Source organism: Oncorhynchus mykiss, chromosome 14 (genome assembly GCF_057628025.1).
Source record: "Oncorhynchus mykiss isolate SJ-2025 chromosome 14, ASM5762802v1, whole genome shotgun sequence".
NCBI lineage: Eukaryota > Metazoa > Chordata > Actinopteri > Salmoniformes > Salmonidae > Oncorhynchus > Oncorhynchus mykiss.
This window is the reverse complement of record NC_143035.1, coordinates 11,021,835-11,042,132: the sequence shown is the minus strand read 5'-3', so window position 1 is coordinate 11,042,132 and position 20,298 is coordinate 11,021,835. Positions and strand designations below refer to the sequence as shown.

The following is a 20,298-nucleotide window of genomic DNA, read 5'->3' as shown; positions in this document are numbered from 1 at the left end:
ACATGTCAGACCAGAGGCCTAGCTAACAACTATCATAGCATGACGGAAAACACATGTATGTGATAAGTGTGTGAAGCCTTTTGAGATTTGAGCATAATACTGTCCGTGTGCTCCACAAACATCCATTCAGGGCCTGCAGACTAGCAGGGAATGTTGCCAAAGAACCCAAAGGTCACGCCTAATAAAATAAAATGTGGAATGCCTGAGGGCCACAGATGGAGCAGTGTGAGGATGTTGGTAGAGACAACCTCACTGACTGGCCATTGAAGGACTGAGTCTGTCTGTAAGTAACAGACCTACAGTTGAAGTCGGAAGTTTACATACACCTTAGCCAAATACATTTAAACTCACAATTACTGACATTTAATCCTGGTAAAACATTCCCTGTATTAGGTCAGTTAGGATCACCACTTTATTTAAAGAATGGGAAATGTCAGAATAATTGTAGAGAGAACGATTTATTCCCAGTGGGTTATTCCCACTTTCATCACATCCTCAGTGGGTCAGAAGTTTACATACACTCAATTAGTATTTGGTAGCATTGCTTTTAAATTGTTTAACTTGGGTCAAACATTTCAGGTAGCCTTCCACAAGCTTCCCACAATAAGTTTTGGCCCATTCCTCCTGACAGAGCTGGTGTAACTGAGTCAGGTTTCTAGGCCTCCTTGCTCGCACACACTTTTTCAGTTCTGCCCACAAATTTTCTATGAGATTAAGGTCAGGGCTTTGTGATAGCCACTCCAATACCTTGACTTTGTTGTCCTTAAGCCATTTTGCCACAACTTTGGAAGTATGCTTGGGGTCATTTTCCATTTGAAAGACCCATTTGCGACCAAGCTTTAACTTCCTGACTGATGTCTTGAGATGTTGCTCCAATATATCCACATACTTTTCCTCCCTCATGGTGCAATCTATTTTGTGAAGTGCACCAGTCCCTCCTGCAGCAAAGCACCGCCGCAACATGATGCTGCCACCCCAGTGCTTCACGATTGGGATGGTGTTCTTTGGCTTGCAAGCCTCCCCCTTTTTCCTCCAAACATGACGATGGTCATTATGGCCAAACAGATCTATTTTTGTTTTATCAGACCAGAGGACATTTCTCCAAAAAGTACGATCTTTGTCCCATGTGCAGTTGCAAACCGTAGTCTAGCCTTTGTTATGGTGGTTTTGGAGCAGTGGCTTCTTCGTTGCTGAGCGACCTTTCAAGTTATGTCGATATAGGACTTGTTTTACTGTGTATATAGATACTTTTGTACCTGTTTCCTCCAGCATCTTCACAAGGTCCTTTGCTGTTGTTCTGGGATTGATTTGCACTTTTCGACACCAAAGTTCATTCATCTTTAGGCGACAGAACGCGTCTCCTTCCTTTTTCTCCAAAAAGTACAATATTTGTCTCCATGTGCAGTTGCAAACCGTAGTCTGGCTTTTTAATGGTGGTTTTGGAGCGGTGGCTCCTTCCTTGCTGAGCGGCATTTCAGGTTATGTCAATATAAGACTCGTTTTACTGTGAATATAGAAACATTTGTACCCATTTCCTCCAGCATCTTCACAAGGTCCTTTGCTGTTGTTCTGGGATTGATTTGCACTTCTCGCACCAAAATACATTCATCTCTAGGAGACAGAACGCGTCTCATTCCTGAGTGGTATGGCGGCTGCGTGGTCCCATGGTGTTTATACTTGCGTACTATTGTTTGTACAGATAAACGTGGTACCTTCAGGCATTTGGAAATTGCTCCCGAGGATGAACCAGACTTGTGGAGGTCTACAATTTTTTTCTGAGGTATTGGCTGATTTCTTTTGATTTTCCCATGATGTCAAGCAAAGAGGCACTGAGTTTGAAGGTAGGCCATGAAATACATCCACAGGTACACCTCCAATTGACTCAAATTATGTAAATTAGCCTATCAGAAGCTTCTAAAGCCATGACATAATTTCCTGGAATTTTCCAAGCTGTTTAAAGGCACAGTCAACTTAGTGTATGTAAACTTCTGACCCACTGGAATTCTGATACAATGAATTATGAGTGAAATAATCTGTCGGTAAACAATTGTTGGAAAAATGACTTGTGTCATGCACAAAGTAGATGCCCTAACCGACTTGCTAAACATAGTTTGTTAACAAGACATTTGTGGAGTGGTTGAAAAGCGAGTTTTCATGACTCCAACCGAGGTTTATGTAAACTTCTGAATTCAACTGTATCTTAATGGAGGGGTTGAAATCCTTACTGTGCGGCTCTTTTCTGTCCAGTCAGGATGGGTTCCCACACAGTTGGTTTTTAGCGAGAGCAATCTGTTATGTTATAAAGCATTTCTATACTGCGGTTTTATGTGACGTGTGAGGTCTGGTCTGCTATCATCTCTAATCTCTTTACAATCCCCACTCTCTGTGACTGTTTATTTGACTGTCTTTTAAACTCTGAGTTTTTGGCATTATTAGGACTTGATGGGACCGTATGGTTTTGTGTTCGCAGGGGAAACAGCCAATTTTCCATCAGCAGACACAGTCGCTGCTTTCCTTCTCCCGGTCTTGATTCCAGTGGTGTAGTGAAGGGTATACAGAGGTATATGCCGTGCACCTCCAATTTTGTTGTGGGCATTGTGTACGCTCACTTCTTATCCCCACGATTCATATCAAAGTAGTGAAGTGGAGGTATACGCCGTATCAATTAATAAGGCTGACAGAACAGATCTGAATGTTTAGCTTAAAACGTTGATAAACACATTTTAAAGCTCAGCAGTGTGCACGCAGTGGTAGGCCTACGCGCAAATGTTCCAAAATGGAATTTGCGGAAAACACTGTTCTAAAATACAGCCGGGTCGTTCAAGATTTACTTCGAAATTGGACGTCTATCCATGTCCTGAGACCTTGAAGAAGCTGTTTCCCTTGTTTTGCAAGGACCATGGCTTTCAGTGGAGTGATAGGTAAACGATGCTTCGTGGAAGGCAGTTGTTGATGTGTTCAGAGGCTCCCTGGTTCGAGCCCCGGTTTGGGATGAGGAGAGGGACAGAAGCAACATTGTTACACAAACTCCATCTCATGTGTTCTACACAAACACCGCTAACCAAATAATAGTGCTAGGTGCCTGCGCAGTTGAATTAAAGGGTAAATACACTTAAATATCAATCATTGTTGATATTGTTGACATCTAATTTAGTTGTTTTTCAATTTAAAAAGAGGGACTCAGTTGACAGCCTCATTTATCTACAGCATTTCAATAGTAGGCCTACTATTAGCCTAGTTGCACAGTACAGCTTGGGTAGGCCTGACTGTGAAAGACCAATATGGGATTTATCATTTTAAGTCACTGAAAGTGTATGTCACACAGTGCTCTTGAAAAATATTTGTCAAAATTAGAGTGTACTCACTTCTCTAGGCAGCACTACACCACTGTTTGATGTCATTCCTATTTCTCAATATCTCCTTGTCATTCCACTACCACAAAAAGCAGGGGGGGGGGGGGGGGGGGGGTTGTTGAGTGTGACTTACCCTCCCAGTTGTGTAAATAGGTTAATTTTGGTCATAGAGTCAGTCTCGTCTTAAACTGAGTTTGGAACATCTGTGCGTCACACCGGGAAATTAAGGTTGGGTTTTGATTTGACGATGTCCACTTGCCCACTAATATGGGGTGAACAGCTGCAGTGATTTCGCTCTATCCAATAGCATAGACAGTGAGTCAGGCCTGCCCAGCAGCCCTAAAAAACATTTACATGAGAAATACTGCACCAAATACCTTGGTTGGATGTTATTGTGCAACTTAAACATCCTCGGACAAAACGGCAAAATTAATTACAGATTCTTTGAGTTACCTTAGATTAATTATGGAGATTTTGAGGCAGTAAAATAGGCTTCTGCGTCTACAGTGTCTCATTGGGGACAAACATCATTAACCAAACGCGGAATCAGTCAGGAAACACACCTCCAAGACAGAAATAAAACAATTCTAATGAGCAACAGAAAAACACACGTGCCAATCGGCGTGTTCAGTGGCTCTTTATCTGCGTTGTGGCTTCCCCCACATGGAAGTAGTTTTAGGCACTTTGCCTAAACTTGACTTACTTACCTAAACCCTTTTACTCCATGAGGAGCATAGGTTATACGCAAATGTGCTCCACCACACTCAGTTTTACTGGCCAGAAGCAAAGCATATAAAACACAGTAAGTCATACAAGCCTTATGAGCATAGTGCACTTAGATGAGGCAAGGCCAGAGCATAGTGCCCTTAGATGAGTTAAGACCAGAGCATAGTGCCCTTAGATGAGGAAAGGCAAGAGCATAGTGCACTTAGATGAGGCTAGGCTAGTGCCCTTAGATGAGGCAAGGCCAGAGCATAGTGCACTTAGATGAGACAAGGCACTTAGATGAGACAAGGCCAGAGCATAGTGCCCTTAGATGAGGAAAGGCAAGAGCATAGTGCACTTAGATGAGGCAAGGCCAGAGCATAGTGCACTTAGATGAGGCAAGGCCAGAGCATAGTGCACTTAGATGAGACAAGGCCAGAGTGTTTAAGATGCTGTAATTATATTAAAGTACACAAACACAGGTAGCATACTTTTTAAAATGATTTGTTTGGCAATCAGACAAAAACATCATGCCTGGTTCTGTTCATGCCGCATTAAAAGGTAATACATTTTTACAGTTGAAGCTAGAATACTAAATTGAAACAATAACAAAGTGGTTCACCCACCTCATAGTTTGAACCATGTTTTGAGGCTATACAGTGTTTGCTTACATTTACATTGTTTACAAACATATAAAGTTATATTTTGGATTCTAATGGGGTACGACCGTTGAACTAAGCTCATGAGGCATTTATAAGTTATATTCTTCAAGAATCAACACGTATACAGTGCATTCAAAAAGTATTCAGACCACTTGACTTTTTCCACATTTTGTTACGTTACAGCCTTATTCTAAAATGTATATATATAAAAAAAATCCTCAACAATCTACAGACAATATCCCATAATGACAAAGCGAAAACACATAAGTATTCAGACCCTTTACTATGAGACTCGAAATTGAGCTCAGGTGCACCCTGTTTCTAAAATTTGATTGTAGTCCACCTGTGGTAAATTCAATTGATTAGACATGATTTGGAAAGGCACACCTGTCTATATAAGGTCCCACAGTTGACAAAGCATGTCAGAGCAAAAACAAAGCCATGAGGTCGAAGGAATTGTAAGTAGAGCTCCGAGACAGCAATGTGTCGAGCCACAGATCTGGGGAAGGGTACCAAAACATTGATGCAGCATTGAATGTCCCCAAGAACACAGTGGCCTCCACCATTCTTAAATGGAAGAAGTTTGGAACCACCAAGAGTATTCCTAGAGCTGTCCTCCCGGCCAAACTGAGCAATCGGGGGAGAAGGGCCTTGCTCAGGGAGGTGACCAAGAACCCGATGGTCACTCTGACAGATCTCCAGAGTTCCTCTGTGGAGATGGGAGAACCTTCCAGAAAGACAAACATCTTTGCAGCACCCCACCAATCAGGCTTTTATGGTAAAGTGGCCAGACGGAAGCCACTCCTCAGTAAAAGGCACATCACAGCCCGCATGGAGTTTGCCAAAAGGAACCTAAAGGACTCTCAGACCATGACAAACAAGATTCTCTGGTCTGATGAAACCAATATCGAACTCTTTGGCCTGAATGCCAAGCGTCACGTCTGGAGGAAACCTGGTACCATCCCTTCGGTGAAGCATGGTGGTGGCAGCATCATGCTGTGGGGATGTTTTTCAGTGGCAGGGACTAGGAGACTAGGCAGGATTGAGGGAAAAATGAACGGAGCAAAGTACAGAGAGATTCTTGATGAAAACCTGCTCTAGAGCACTCAGGATCTCAGACTGGGGCGAAGGTTCACCTTCCAACAGGACAACAACCCTAAGCACACAGCCAGGACAACAACCCTAAGCACACAGCCAAGACAACACAGGAGTGGGTTCGGGACCAGTCTCTGAATGTCTATGAGTGGCCCAGCCAGAGCCCGGACTTGAACCCGATCTAACATCTCTGTAGAGACCTGAAAATAGCTGCGCCGCGACGCTCCCCATACAACCTGACAGAGCTGGAGAAACTCCTGTTGTGGAAATTCAGTCCTGAGAAAGACTTGGTCATTTTGTCAAACAATCATCTTATTTAATATTGATTAACTATTGCAATAATGAGGCTGGTCGACCCCCCACCCTTGAGTGTAGGACCGAGTAATCTAACCTTCACACAAATGCAGAGTACTTTATATAGCCGACACTAATAATGCTCAGCCATAGTTGGTTCAACCCCCCTCATGCAGACCAAGGATCATCATCATAAGCCACTCTGGGTTCATCCTGTCGTTATCTGCACGTGGGTTGTTGTCTTAACCCCACCCTGGCTTAGTTTCCCAGATGCAAGGATAATTTTGAGACAATGAGGGATTGTTCTACTCCTAAGCTATCTCTAGTAAAACACATTCTTGTCTACGTAATGCAGTCTTTAAATCATTTTTCAGCTCAAGCCACCTCCAGTGACCACACGCCCAGATTAGCTGCAGGGAACTAGAGTGGATATCATAAAACACAGACACTAACAGGACAGAAATATCATCCTATTTGTTAAGTACTAATTGCTAACTATTAATATCAAACAAATCAGGTAAATAAGTACTTTTTCTATCACACTACCCAAATACCAGTGTGCCAAGCTTGTAGCATCATACCCAAGAAGACTCGAGGCTGTAATTGCTGCCAAAGGTGCTTCAACAAAGTACTGATTAAAGGGTCTGAGTACTTACGTAAATGTAATATTTCAGTTTAGTATTTTTGTATAAATTTGCAAAAATGGTAGATTTCATGAGGGAAAAAAACTATTTAATACATTTTAGAATAAGGCTGTAACGTAACAAAATGTGGAAAAAGTCAAGGGGTCTGAATACTTTCCGAATGCGCTGTAAATCATTACGTCCAAAAATGGATGTAGCAACTAAGGATTCTAGGGGCAGAAGGAATAGATATTAAAGTATTAAAACAAAGCCATGTGGATCTTACCTGCTGTACACTGGCCTGTAGCAGGTCTCCTAGTCTCTCCACCAGCTCAGTGAAGGTTGGCCGGTCTCCTGACTCACCCTGCCAGCAGTCCAACATGGTCTGGTATCTGAGGAGAAATACACATCATGTCATTATTCTGGCTCATATTCACATTCTGATAACACAGACACACTGTATAGCTATGTTGAGCAATATACAAATAAATTATGGTAATAATATGGTAATCATAGAAATCTATATGGGTTGGTAATGACCCCTGCCTGATGGTGATGAATTTGGCATAATGCAGATGGCCATGCACTGCTAAGTTTCACTCCGCTGTGCTTTGGTGAGAAGCAGACATTTACCCAAAAGGCAAATAGCATTCAATCTTTTACAAAGGGAGTGCTTTGACTTTAGCAACAACCTGCACTCCACCAGAGAGACCCTGTGTGTGTGGAGGCTGACTGACACCAGAGATGACCTGTAGCTGGCTTCCACCCAAATCAACTGTCATCTAAAATACTCGTATATCCAATATCTCATTTTCCAAGGATAATCTGGTCTCTGGGGCTGTATCTCATTCCCTCTAGGTCTTGGTGTGAACATTAGGAATGCTCAGAGCCCCCCCTCTGGTCTTTGACGAGCTGTCAGCCTCGCTGCCCATATGGGAAGACTCAGGGCCGTTATGTGCTGTGTTTCCACTGCAGCAGTGGCCTGTAATAATGGCCGGACTCGGCCGTGTAGGAATTCAGAGATGGAGTGCAGGCTGCTGTTTAAATCAAACCCTACAGTCAGGGGTGATGATGGATCCCTAGCTTGTTTCTTACTATGGAGCGCAGCCTCCAAACAGAGGCCCTTACGTAAACAGAGCCAGGTGCCCATTAGCTCCATTATGTTCCTCTGATTGGCACCAGATTGAGTCAATTTGGATTTTGGAGAAAATTCCAGTAAAAAGCAGATGGTTCATTACATCCTCCGTATTTTGCCCTCTCCATCTGTGTTTGCATTCAGGGAACCTAGACCTTGGCTTGACAAGACTCCTCCTCTCCTCTCAGTGCAGTGGAGATTGGCTGGAGAAACGACCGGGTTGCTGGGCTGTGATTCCCATGTTAATGAGTGTCCTTGGCCAGGTGGAGGGACTCCTAACATCCTCACAGTGACAGGATGGAAGCCCAGAGCAGACCACCATGGCCCACATGGGCCACACATCAAGAGGAGGAGATGTAGACAGCAATGTATTTCAACCCAGCTTCCTCTCTGCTGCGTAAGGGGAATAAATTGGTTCCCCCTCTACTGTATCTTCAAGGAATACTTTGTAGAGGGGGACCATTGTGGTGGTCACAATTCCTTAGTCCACTACTCTCTTCTGGCAGGACAGCTGTGGGATGTTGGGAGGTGGACATCGTTTATCTCTATTCCCGCGTCTTGAGGAGCATTCTTGAGGATGCATCAGATCGCAGTTGGACTGATGGAGGACCTATCGATCTTTTAAGCCGATGGTCACATTCCTGATGAGCCGGTGCACCAGCAGCAGCGTAGATATACCGCCCTGTATCGCCCGGCCCTTGGCCCCCTTCATTATCCATGGGATCAAGGTCAGGGTCAGAGCCTCTGGATCACAGCCTCCCACACACCTGAACAACGTCAGGCCTGGGAGGCTCTGAGGAGAAGTGTTGGAGACAGGGTATTGCCCCTATAGACTAGTGTGTACCACTCCTCTGCTTGCCATTTAAAGTGATATCAGCGGGTCTTGTGTTTATCTCAGACAAGAGGCAGGTTTTACATCATGGTTCCTTAGCATGAGCATGTGTTCTCTATATCTTCATTCTGTCAATGGAAGGCTTTGCTTTGAACCAGAACGGAAAGTATCTTAGAGAGAGGAACTTGGCACCAGTGGGTCTGACTCTGGATCTACCGAGCTGACATTTGCTTCTGTTCGCGTCCCCACTCTCTAAGGCCTGTGTCACATGAAGCAATGTGGATGCAATTTCTGTTGCAGATGCAAGTTGCAAGTGACATCATCTCAAGCAACTTTGCTGATACACATATCAATTCAAATGCAATTGAAATTACATTCAACATCTAATCCTGTCAAACGTCACATCATGGTTTACATAAATTATTTATTTATCCAAACGTTTGGTAATTTTAACAGCATCGATATATAGACAAAATGCTGGCTGTGCAATTTAGCTAGCTAGCCTTTAAAGCTATGCTTTACCAAGATAGCTAGCAAGCTAACCAAGGTAGCGACGAGCTAAGCTAGCTAGCTAGTGCAGTTCATGTTGGACAATTTCAGTTGAAACCGGACAAAGAAAGGTCTGGGATTTATTGACTGCCAGACCATGTACAAAACCATGACTAGCCATGGTGTCTGGAATTGTTTATACATTTCCCATTTGCCATGTCTCTCTTGTTTGTCGCAATTGTTAGCGACACTGACAACTGGATGGAATGACATGACGAGTCGACGTAAACCTTTTTCTGCACACTGATTAGACATTGCATACAGTCAGTTACGTGAAATAGAATTGATTTCCATCACTTGCGATGCAATGCAACTAAGTTTCAGGCAATTTCGGGGGGGTGACACACAGAGCAACCCAAATGCAGCTTTGTTGCAAGCAACATAAATTGCCTCCAGATTGCTTTGTGTGACATTGGCTTAAGACTCCAGTCTGGTTCATATTTTGCTGGTCATCTCCAATCACCATCTCCCAGGTATTGGTGATATATCCATTAGCTTGGTTCCAGTTGGCACAAGATGTTTAAAACAATTCTGGACAACATTTATCAATTACAAATGAATAAGACAGAGGAAGTTTGACTCCACCATGCTCTGTCACAAATGAAAACCAAACCCTATGCACCACACACACACACACACACACACACACACACACACACACACACACACACACACACACACACACACACACACACACACACACACACACACCCACGCAGCTGAATGGGAGATAGATTAACAGCAGAGCTCAGGAAGTGAGAGCAAGAGGTCCTTATTGCAAACTCAGACATATGCCGCAGCCTGGGACAGTGAGTGAGAGCCCCAGACAGAGCTCCCTGCTGAGAAGCCACCCAGTAACCTAAAGGCAACAACAACCCTAGCTCTCCCTATCCAGTCCACCTCCCTTCTAGACAAACAGCACTGATACCACAGGGCCAGGAGAAACCCCACTAGACTCCCCCAAAGATATTCTGTTTCAGCAGCAGCGTCCACCTCTGCCCTGCTTCAGAGTGTCCCGCCCTTTGGCTCTTATTGCCCTGTGTCTGGCTGCCCCCCTGGCTGCCCCCCTGGCCACTCCACTACCCCAACCTTTAGTGTTGGGCTTAATTACGGCCGCATCGATGTCAGTCTTAAAATGGATCCGCACCTTGCCAGCCCCTCAGTTAACTGCCAATCAGCAGCTCCTGTCTCTCCTCCACATTCAGAGCTGGATTACCCACGATGCCTATAAGCCCTGTCACCCATTCAGACGAATGAAAGAGCAGATACAAGTCCTTTTTTCACTATATCAATATTTTTTATTGATATATTGATTTGATATTGATTTATTGATATTATTGAGTGCCCTTTAATGGGTGGCTCTGAGCAAGAGTTCCTGTTAGCTAATTACCTTCAGGAGAGGTTGGCGGATACGGAGACTTGACGAGAGGCATGGTTTGGGCTCTTTACAAGTTTCAAGAGCCAAGGGAGCTCAGTGTATTATGCACAGGCAAGAGGTAAGAGAGCTATAGCATTTATGATGAACTTTCTGACATGGGCCACTCTTCAAACTGCAAGGGCATTACTTTTTAAAGCCTGAGTTAGATGATGAGACGGGTTTGTAAGTTAAGTAATGGGGAAGCAATGATTGCTTGATCCTTACATCTCAGAGGAGGAGTATTCCGGAGCTCTCATCCTGGTCCCTTCCTTCAGTCGGCAGCAGAACTCCTCGTCGATGTGTAAGCCAGGATATGGAGAGGCACCTGGGAAAGGGAGAGCGAGAGGGAAGTGCAGGGTTATCAGACACTTCAATCTCCCACACAGAGAGGATTGGATACTTTACAAAGATTAGAGAAGAAAGCTTCATAAACACTCAGTTAAGACTGCTTCAAAATCAACTGATTGACCTTACACATGGGCAATGATATGAAACATTGAATAACATCTAGAGATAATGCTAGAATAATTCTGAAATTGGAATATCGGGGGTGAGGTAAGATATATTTTTTAATAACTTTAATCCACGCTTGGCTCAGTCTAAATAAAAACAGTAATACACTAAGCCAACTTGAATCAAATATGCAATCCAGTTGGGGTTTTCAAAAATATTGCCCACGCCATGTAATCCATAAACATTTCCTGACTCATGAACAAATATTATCATGTACCCGACCAAGATCCCTGACACAATGTCAGATAGCATCTACGGTGGGGCAAAAAAAGTATTTAGTCAGCCACCAATTGTGCAAGTTCTCCCACTTAAAAAGATGAGAGAGGCCTGTAATTTTCATCATAGGTACACTTCAACTATGACAGACAAAATGAGAAAAAAATCCAGAAAATCACATTATAGGATTTTTAATTAATTTATTTGCAAATTATGGTGGAAAATAAGTATTTGGTCACCTACAAACAAGCAAGATGTCTGGCTCTCACAGACCTGTAACTTCTTCTTTAAGAGGCTCCTCTGTCCTCCACTCGTTACCTGTATTAATGGCACCTGTTTGAACTTGTTATCAGTATAAAAGACACCTGTCCACAACCTCAAACAGTCACACTCCAAACTCCACTATGGCCAAGACCAAAGAGCTGTCAAAGGACACCAGAAACAAAATTGTAGACCTGCACCAGGCTAGGAAGACTGAATCTGCAATAGCTAAGCAGCTTGGTTTGAAGAAATCAACTGTGGGAGCAATTATTAGGAAATGGAAGACATACAAGACCACTGATAATCTCCCTCGATCTGGGGCTCCACGCAAGATCTCACCCGGTGGGGTCAAAATGATCACAAGAACGGTGAGCAAAAATCCCAGAACCACACGGGGGGACCTAGTGAATGACCTGCAGAGAGCTGGGACCAAAGTAACAAAGCCTACCATCAGTAACACACTACGCCGCCAGGGACTCAAATCCTGCAGTGCCAGACGTGTCCCCCTGCTTAAGCCAGTACATGTCCAGGCCCGTCTGAAGTTTGCTAGAGAGCATTTGGATGATCCAGAAGAAGATTGGGAGAATGTCATATGGTCAGATTAAACCAAAATATAACTTTTTGGTAAAAACTAAACTTGTCGTGTTTGGAGGACAAAGAATGCTGAGTTGCATCCAAAGAACACCATTCCTACTGTGAAGCATGGGGTGGAAACATCATGCTTTGGGGCTGTTTTTCTGCAAAGGGACCAGGACGACTGATCCGTGTAAAGGAAAGAATGAATGGGGCCATGTATCGTGAGATTTTGAGTGAAAACCTCCTTCCATCAGCAAGGGCATTGAAGATAAAAAGTGGCTGGGTCTTTCAGCATGACAATGATCTCAAACACACCGCCCGGGCAACGAAGGAGTGGCTTCGTAAGAAGCATTTCAAGGTCCTGGAGTGGCCTAGCCAGTCTCCAGATCTCAACCCCATAGAAAATCTTTGCAGCAACAGCCCCAAAACATCACTGATCTAGAGGAGATCTGCATGGAGGAATGGGCCAAAATACCAGCAACAGTGTGTGAAAACCTTGTGAAGACTTACAGAAAACGTTTGACCTCTGTCATTGCCAACAAAGGGTATATAACAAAATATTGAGATAAACTTTTGTTATTGACCAAATACTTATTTTCCACCATCATTTGCAAATTAATTAATTACAAATCCTACAATGTGATTTTCTGGATTTTTTTTCTAATTTTGTCTGTCATAGTTGAAGTGTACCTATGATGAAAATTACAGGCCTCTCTCATCTTTTTAAGTGGGAGAACTTGCACAATTGGTGGCTGACTAAATACTTTTTTGCCCCACTGTAAATCTCCAGAGCATGATGTCGATATTAACAAGCAGTCTTAGGAGGCGGTAATGCCTGCTAGAACGCCCTTTTTCTTTTCATCACATCAACCAATCATGGCAAACAAATAGGTCGATTACCGCGTAACTCATGTCTAACACAGAAACAGGGGTGTAGTTGATGGTTTGGCACCTAAAACGAACAAGAGGTGGAAATCCTAAACCACAAGGCAAAACTCAAGCTGCTAGACAGCAGGTCATGTCTCCATATGCATATGCCAGCACCTTGGGACTGGAGCAAACCTTTGACCTTCAAACACCTATCAGGTTGCCAGACTGAGTGTTTGTAATTTTTTTGCAGTCGTTTCGTGTCCTAATTTATCTTTCTGAGACCATGTTAACACCACCCATATGTGTGAGTGGTTATGTGAAGGTACTATATATGTGTCTGTGGGTATTTAGTATTTTCTTTCTTGTATTTTATTAAAATGCCCATAAGCTGTTGCCAAGGCAGCAGCAACTCTTCCTGGGGTCCAAACAGAGTGTGTGGTTGTGACAAAGAAAAGTTACGGGAGAAAGAGAGAGAGACAGTGAGCAAAGGGAGAGAGAGAGTGTGTGTGAGAGAGAAAGATAAAGAGGGAGCATGTGTGTGTGTGTGAGAGAGAGAGAGAGAGAGAGAGAGAGAGAGACAGATAAAGAGACAGATAAAGAGAGCATGAGAGAGAGCATGCGAGATAGAGAGAGAGAGAGAGCATGCGAGAGAGAGAGCATGCGAGAGAGAAACAGAGAGAGAGAGAGAGAGAGAAACAGAGAGAGAGAGAGGAGACAGATAAAGAGAGCATGAGAGAGAGCATGCGAGATAGAGAGAGAGAGAGAGAGCATGCGAGAGAGAGAGAGCATGCGAGAGAGAAACAGAGAGAGAGAGAGTGAGAGAAACAGAGAGCGAGAAAGAGAGTGAGAGAAACAGAGAGAGAGAGAGGAGACAGATAAAGAGAGCATGAGAGAGAGCATGCTAGAGAGAGAGAGAGAGAGAGAGAGAGAGAGAGAGCATGCGAGAGAGAGAGAGCATGCGAGAGAGAAACAGAGAGAGAGAGAGTGAGAGAAACAGAGAGCGAGAAAGAGAGTGAGAGAAACAGAGAGAGCATGAGAGAAAGAGAGAGAGAGATAGAGAGAGCATGAGAGAGAGAGATAAAGTGAAAGCATGAGAGAGATAAAGAGAGAGCATGAGAGAGAGAGATATAGAGAGCATGAGAGAGAGAGAGAGAGAACAAGTGTTTGCATGTACCCCATGTCTTGAGGTAGTTCACATTTCACAACCTTTTTTTTGTTGTTGACCCAAGTCCTCCTGGGTGATTGGCTTCATGGCAGAGGTTCAAACGTAGCATGCACAATCAAACCTCAAGCCCTGCATCAATGTGCTGTTCTTTCCTTACACTTTCCTAACATTTACTCTGAATGTTGTCCTTGCTGCCTATGGTGACATTTGAGCATACAATATGTCATGTGGAGTCTTGCTCTAGAACAGCTTGGTCTCTGCTTTGTTGCACGGTGCAAAGACAGTCATGAACCGACATTCAATGGCGTCTCAAAGGTTGCAGTGGTTTCACCGCAGGGGCAAACATTTACATTGATCGGCTGCTTGGTTACAGCGCGTTTGCATTGCCAGCTGGGAAGGGAACGGCCGGCTTAAATGGAAGGTATTCTTTCTTTTTAACGGCCCTTTGCCTGTGATAGAATTCACAGTGGAAGTTCACTAATGTTTAAAGCACGAGCAGCATGAAAATTGTTCTCTCAAGCTGACAATGCAGCCCCGTTTTATCCCAGAGGCACAATTACGCAGTAGCAGGAGACAGTTATGACCCAGTACATCTGGAGGAGCTGCATGGCTGGGGGCACCTTGCCTCGCCTGGCTAGCTGACTGGAGACTCCTCACTGAACATCGCTGGCTGATGACAGACAGAAATTTCTCCCTTCTATGGAAGGGATACTGCACACTGTGTGCAAAATTGTAAGATTACACGTAAAAAAAAAAGCTTCTTGGAGACTATTTCATTAAAAAAATAAAAAATTCTAAGCAGTAATGTTTACTGAGAAATAACAAAAACACATTTAGCATAATGTAATTGCTCTGAAATAAGTAAGTTGTAGGGCAGTGAGCATGGAAGCTGTCCAAATCTGTAGTTTCATGACAAGTCCTAAAACAATAGTCCTTGTAGAGGTGATTTAAGATAAGGACCTACACAACGGAGGAAATCTGCATTGAATAAGTCTGTATTGTTCCACATGGCTGCGTTGTGAAATGTGCACAGATGTTTGTTCATTTCTGCTCATTAATTCTGCTAATGGGGAGGTCAGGTGAGGGACTATAAGGCATAGTGAGTCATTCCTGGTCAGGACTAAAGGTCTGTATATTTACCCAGAGAGAAAATCTCCCACATTAGGACTCCAAAGGACCACACATCGCTCTGAGTGGTGTAGATCTTGTCAAAAATGGCCTCTGGCGCCATCCACTTGAGGGGCAGTCTGGACTGTGGGGGAGAGAGAGAGAGATGGAGATAAGAGACGACAGCTCTTTTAAATCGGTATCTCATCTCACCTGTGTGACTGGCTCTCTCACTAATACCATCAACAACCGACCTGTCACATCTGAGAAGCAGAAGGGCTTGAGTTGAGTGAAGTACTATACATGCCCTCATGCCGTAGTTCTATCACACATCCTCAACCACCAAAACATCCTCTAGTCTATGCAGACAGACATGTTTATTCCGTATTCAGACAAACACTGAAATCTGCCCAGAATATCTGGCATTTCTCAGAACTATTGCATTTATTCAGTCTGTCTTTACAATGCCTTCAGAAATAATTCACACCATTACTTTGTCACATTTTGTTGTGTTACAGCTTGAATTTAAAATGGAATCAATTGAGATTTTTTGGTCACTGGCCTACTACACACACCCCATAATGTCAAAATGTATGAAAAATGAAAAGCTGAAATGTCTTGAGTCAATAAGTATTCAACCCCTTTGTTATGACAAGCCTAAATAAGTTCAGGAGTAAAAATGTCCTTAACAAGTCACATAATAAGTTGCATGGACTCACTCTGTGTGCAATAATAGGTTTTAATGTGATGTTTGAATGACTACCTCATCTCTGTACACCACACAAACAGTTGAAGTCGGAAGTTTACATTCACCTTAGCCAAATACATTTAAACTCAGTTTTTCACAATTCCTGAGATGACCTTTCAGCAGGACAATAACCTAAAACGCAAGGCCAAATCTACACTGGAGTTTCTTACCAAGAAGACAGTGAATGTTCCTGAGAGGCCGAGTTACAGTTTTGACTTAAATCTGCTTGAAGATCTTTGGCAAGACCTGAAAATGGTTGTCTAGCAATGATCAACAACAGATTTGACAGAGCTTGAAGAATTATTAAAAATAATAATGAGCATATATTGTACAATCCAGGTGTGCAAAGCTCTTGGTGAATTACCCAGAAAGACTCACAGCTGTAATCGCCGCCAAAGGCGATTCTAACATGTGTTGACTCAGGTGTCTGAATGCTTATGTAAATGCGATGTTTATGTACTTCATTTTTAATAAATTTGCAAACATATCTAAAAACATGTTTCCACTTTGTCATTATGGGATATTGTGTGTAGATGGATGAGAGAAAAAAACAATGAATCCATTTTGAATTCAGGCTGTAACAAAATGTGGAATAAGTCAAGGGGTATGAATACTTTCTGAAGGCGCTATAGTTTTTGCCAAGTCATTTTTGAATGATGGTAGTCAAGTTAGTCGCTGGTTTCTCTCACACAACCAGGCGGTAATCGTCAAGTCAATGGCACATTTCATCACATATATAATGTACTTATTATGTCAGATTAATAGAAGTACAGTATGTAGCTACTAACATCCCCTTTGCGAACGTAGTCTGGGTCTTTGTAGATGTCTCTGGCCAGTCCAAAATCGCAAATCTTCACAACATTATTCTCCGACAGTAGGATGTTTCTTGCAGCCAGGTCACGATGAATACACTAACGAAAAGAAGACAAGACATCCATTTGGATTAGGACTGATCAAGTCAATGCATGACTTTACATGAACGTTTGAGTTCTGTGGAGATATCTCAAGTTAAGATTTAGCCTAATGGGATAATGCATGGCTAGAGCCAGGACTATTTCCTGACCATGTGACCTTACAGGAAACACTCATGGCCCTGTGCATGTCAGCTAAGACAACCATATGGAACAGTCATCAGTGATATTCGGATGTGAAGTGTTTCATATCCAGGTTAAGCCCTTCTTTCTAATGGGGATAGTTACAACAATGGGTTCACTAATGAGTCTAAACTGCTCTCCCAGAGCTTGTGACTGAGTTTTAAATGTGAATGAGTTTTAGACTGATTATAGCCAATATGCCAATAGACTCACAGCGAACAGAGCTTACTATGAATGAAAAAAGGTCAACAAAACAACTTCCCCGGCATTTGAAATACAACAGCATTTTATTAAAGTTAACTGGACAGAATAAAGCTTTATAAACTGGTATTAGATATTGATTTTGATGCAGTAATTTGCCTAGAGGAAGTGCATACCTTGCGTGAAGCCAGGAACTCCATGCCTTTTGCAACTTGGAAACTGTAGCAAATCAAATCTTCCATTGTCAATACTCTCTTGTACAGATCCTCTGGCTCTGAGGGTAAAACAAAACACAAAGTGGTAATGACTACAAACCATTTTCATAAACACAATTTAGTATGGTGTAACACATGAATTATGCACAATACAAATGTATACATGCAGGATCATCAACTCCATATTGTTAATGTAAGCCTCCCATACAAAGAAACCTGCAACATGCCATCATCAAAACCCCCTTTGTCACGTACAGTACGGTTCATTCGTCCACCTACAGTCTCTGTCTTACTAAAAACATCCTTTAAAGACAGGAGAGGATGCCTGGTGTTATTTTAGATGTGGGGTGAGACGTGTGATATCGGTGCAGTGTGACTGCAGGAGGGGGTTTGTGGAGGAACCCAGTGGACTCCTTCCATCAGCCCACCTGAGTAAACATTTAATCACATCAGAAATAACACATCACAAAACAAAATGTCCGACACGCCAGGACCAGACAAACACTTCTGTCAGAGGCCTTTTCCTCCACTCCTCCTTCTCATCCAGGCACAGCGGGTGCCAGCCTGTGGTTCTGACCTATCGATTGTAATTATGAACAGGAGGAGGAAATGTCCCATCAGGCCCAGGAAGTAAACAATCCGGGGGAGGGCGGGGTGGAGGTAAGGGGAAGGAAGACACTGTTGGCTCGTGTAGTTTTACCTTCCTCCTCTTCCTCTGAGTCGCAGTAGCTCTTATCTTCCACAAAGCCGGAGCTGGCCGAGCTTCCGGTGCTTGCCACGCTCTCCAGGCGCCGCTTGATGAGCTCGCTGAGGTCACAGCCCGAACCCGACGTCACCAACTTACCGTCCTGGCTCTGACGAGACACACAACAGATACAAGACGCTAAGCTTGAGTCACTTTAGAAAGCGGCTCTGCTGACAATCTGGGGTTTTCTTATCAGGTTGAGAAATAGACTAAACGATGAAGGCTTTTGAATAGGATTTAATGACAAAACAGCAATTCTGAAAGCTTCAGTCCGTGAAGATGCTGATTCACCTTATAGACGATGAAATCCGCCCTCTTGCTTCTCAAGTAGTTTGACAAGTTTCCATATTTGCAGTACTCCACTATCATCATCAATGGACCTGAGAAGAAAGAAGCACAGAATTCAAAGAAACTGACTAACGAGTAATGATTCAGAAACAGTGACGAGTGTGTTGGAATCACGATGGATTTTCTCTGAGATGCCAGCAATTTATACCTTTACTTCACAAGTCATACACTGTGGCTAAGTTTAACCATAGAGTTAACCCTGTCCTCTGTCTCGCTCACCTCCAGGCTTGGTGCAAGCTCCCAGCAGGTTGACCACATTCAGATGATGACCAATGTGGATCAGGATCTTCAGCTCGGACATCAGAGCCTTGCGCTCATTTGTCGTAGCTCCTCCTGTTACAACGCAAACACACAGACCATTTAGAGGGATGCTGGTTAAATATACATTTCCTATTGCGGGGATACTGTTTCATACAACCCCTCAAAAGCGTGGATGTATTTTGACTTTAAATGACATTTTCATTGAAGTTATTTCGCTTTGTTTAAGATGATGTTCATGGACGTCTGGTAACCAAACAGTATATTTAATAAAGAACAGATTTGACATATGTGGAGGAGATTTAAGACAGGCAGGAAATGTTTCATTTGAGAAAATATGATCATCGACATGAGAACATTCAATGTGAAAGGTTAAGACGGCATGCAAAGATAATGTCAGGAAAGGAATGAAGTCAACATGGGAATATATATATAACTTCAAACATAAACATCAGCCTTCTCTCACATTCAAACAGATTCTCGCATACAACCCAAAGCACGGCCATACGTTCCGTCAAAATAAACCCTGGAGCACGCACGGAGAGACAATATAACCGTTGACTGTGAACAGGGCTCCCGAGTGGCCCAGCGGTCTCAGGCACTGAATCGCAGAGGCGTCACTACAGTCCCTGGTTCGATTTTTTTTTTTTAAAGATCACAGAACAGATAATGCTGTTGTTTTCCTCAGTTGTTTATCCAGTCTACACATCATATAAGGAGGGGGATATCTGGGTCAGGCATGCTATGAGGTCAGAGGGAGGGTTATTCTTAACCAAATAAACTAAACACCATCAAATGGACTCGTCCTTTTTGGGGTGCCGTCGACGCCAAAGATTAACGGTCAACCATAAATCAACCTCTATGCTACGCTGATCTCAAAGACCGTGGAATAGCAACTAGTCAATGCGTCCGATGAGCCTGTATAATGTCTCTCTCTTTCATGATCTGAAAAGATCATCTGGAGTTAGCAATGTTAGTAAACAATATCGTCTCTAACTGATAAACAAAAGGAAAACATCGATTGAACAAAATAGTGCGAAATATTCCTGCTCTTATCCATCACTGACTCCCTGGATGTGGTTTACTCTGACAGAGATTTTGGTCGATTTTAATCATGAATCAATGACTTGGATTTAAATAATGAATGGAGAACATAGAGTGTTGAGCTGAGTTTTGGGTCTGTACTTCTGCTCTGTCTTATTGTTGGCTCATCACAGTGGTCCCAGCATGCTCTGGAAGCTGGAGCTGACTGACGCTGAGTCTCAAACCACCCGTAGGAAGGGTCAGTTTAGGGAAGTGAGCTGCTTTTCACTACG

General features: G+C 43.2%; 1 protein-coding gene across 1 annotated transcript in view; it reads right to left on the bottom strand.

The window, feature by feature from the left end:
* Positions 1–20,298, bottom strand: part of LOC110487730 (vascular endothelial growth factor receptor kdr-like) — a 77,586-nt gene that overhangs the window by 9,422 nt on the left and 47,866 nt on the right. The window contains exons 19-26 of the mRNA XM_036942928.2: positions 18,944–19,057; positions 18,668–18,756; positions 18,332–18,485; positions 17,593–17,690; positions 16,910–17,032; positions 15,407–15,518; positions 10,891–10,990; positions 7,019–7,124 (exon numbers count right to left, since the gene is read on the bottom strand). Coding sequence (XP_036798823.1) covers positions 7,019–7,124; positions 10,891–10,990; positions 15,407–15,518; positions 16,910–17,032; positions 17,593–17,690; positions 18,332–18,485; positions 18,668–18,756; positions 18,944–19,057 — 896 coding nt within the window. The remainder of the gene's footprint in view (positions 1–7,018; positions 7,125–10,890; positions 10,991–15,406; positions 15,519–16,909; positions 17,033–17,592; positions 17,691–18,331; positions 18,486–18,667; positions 18,757–18,943; positions 19,058–20,298) is intronic.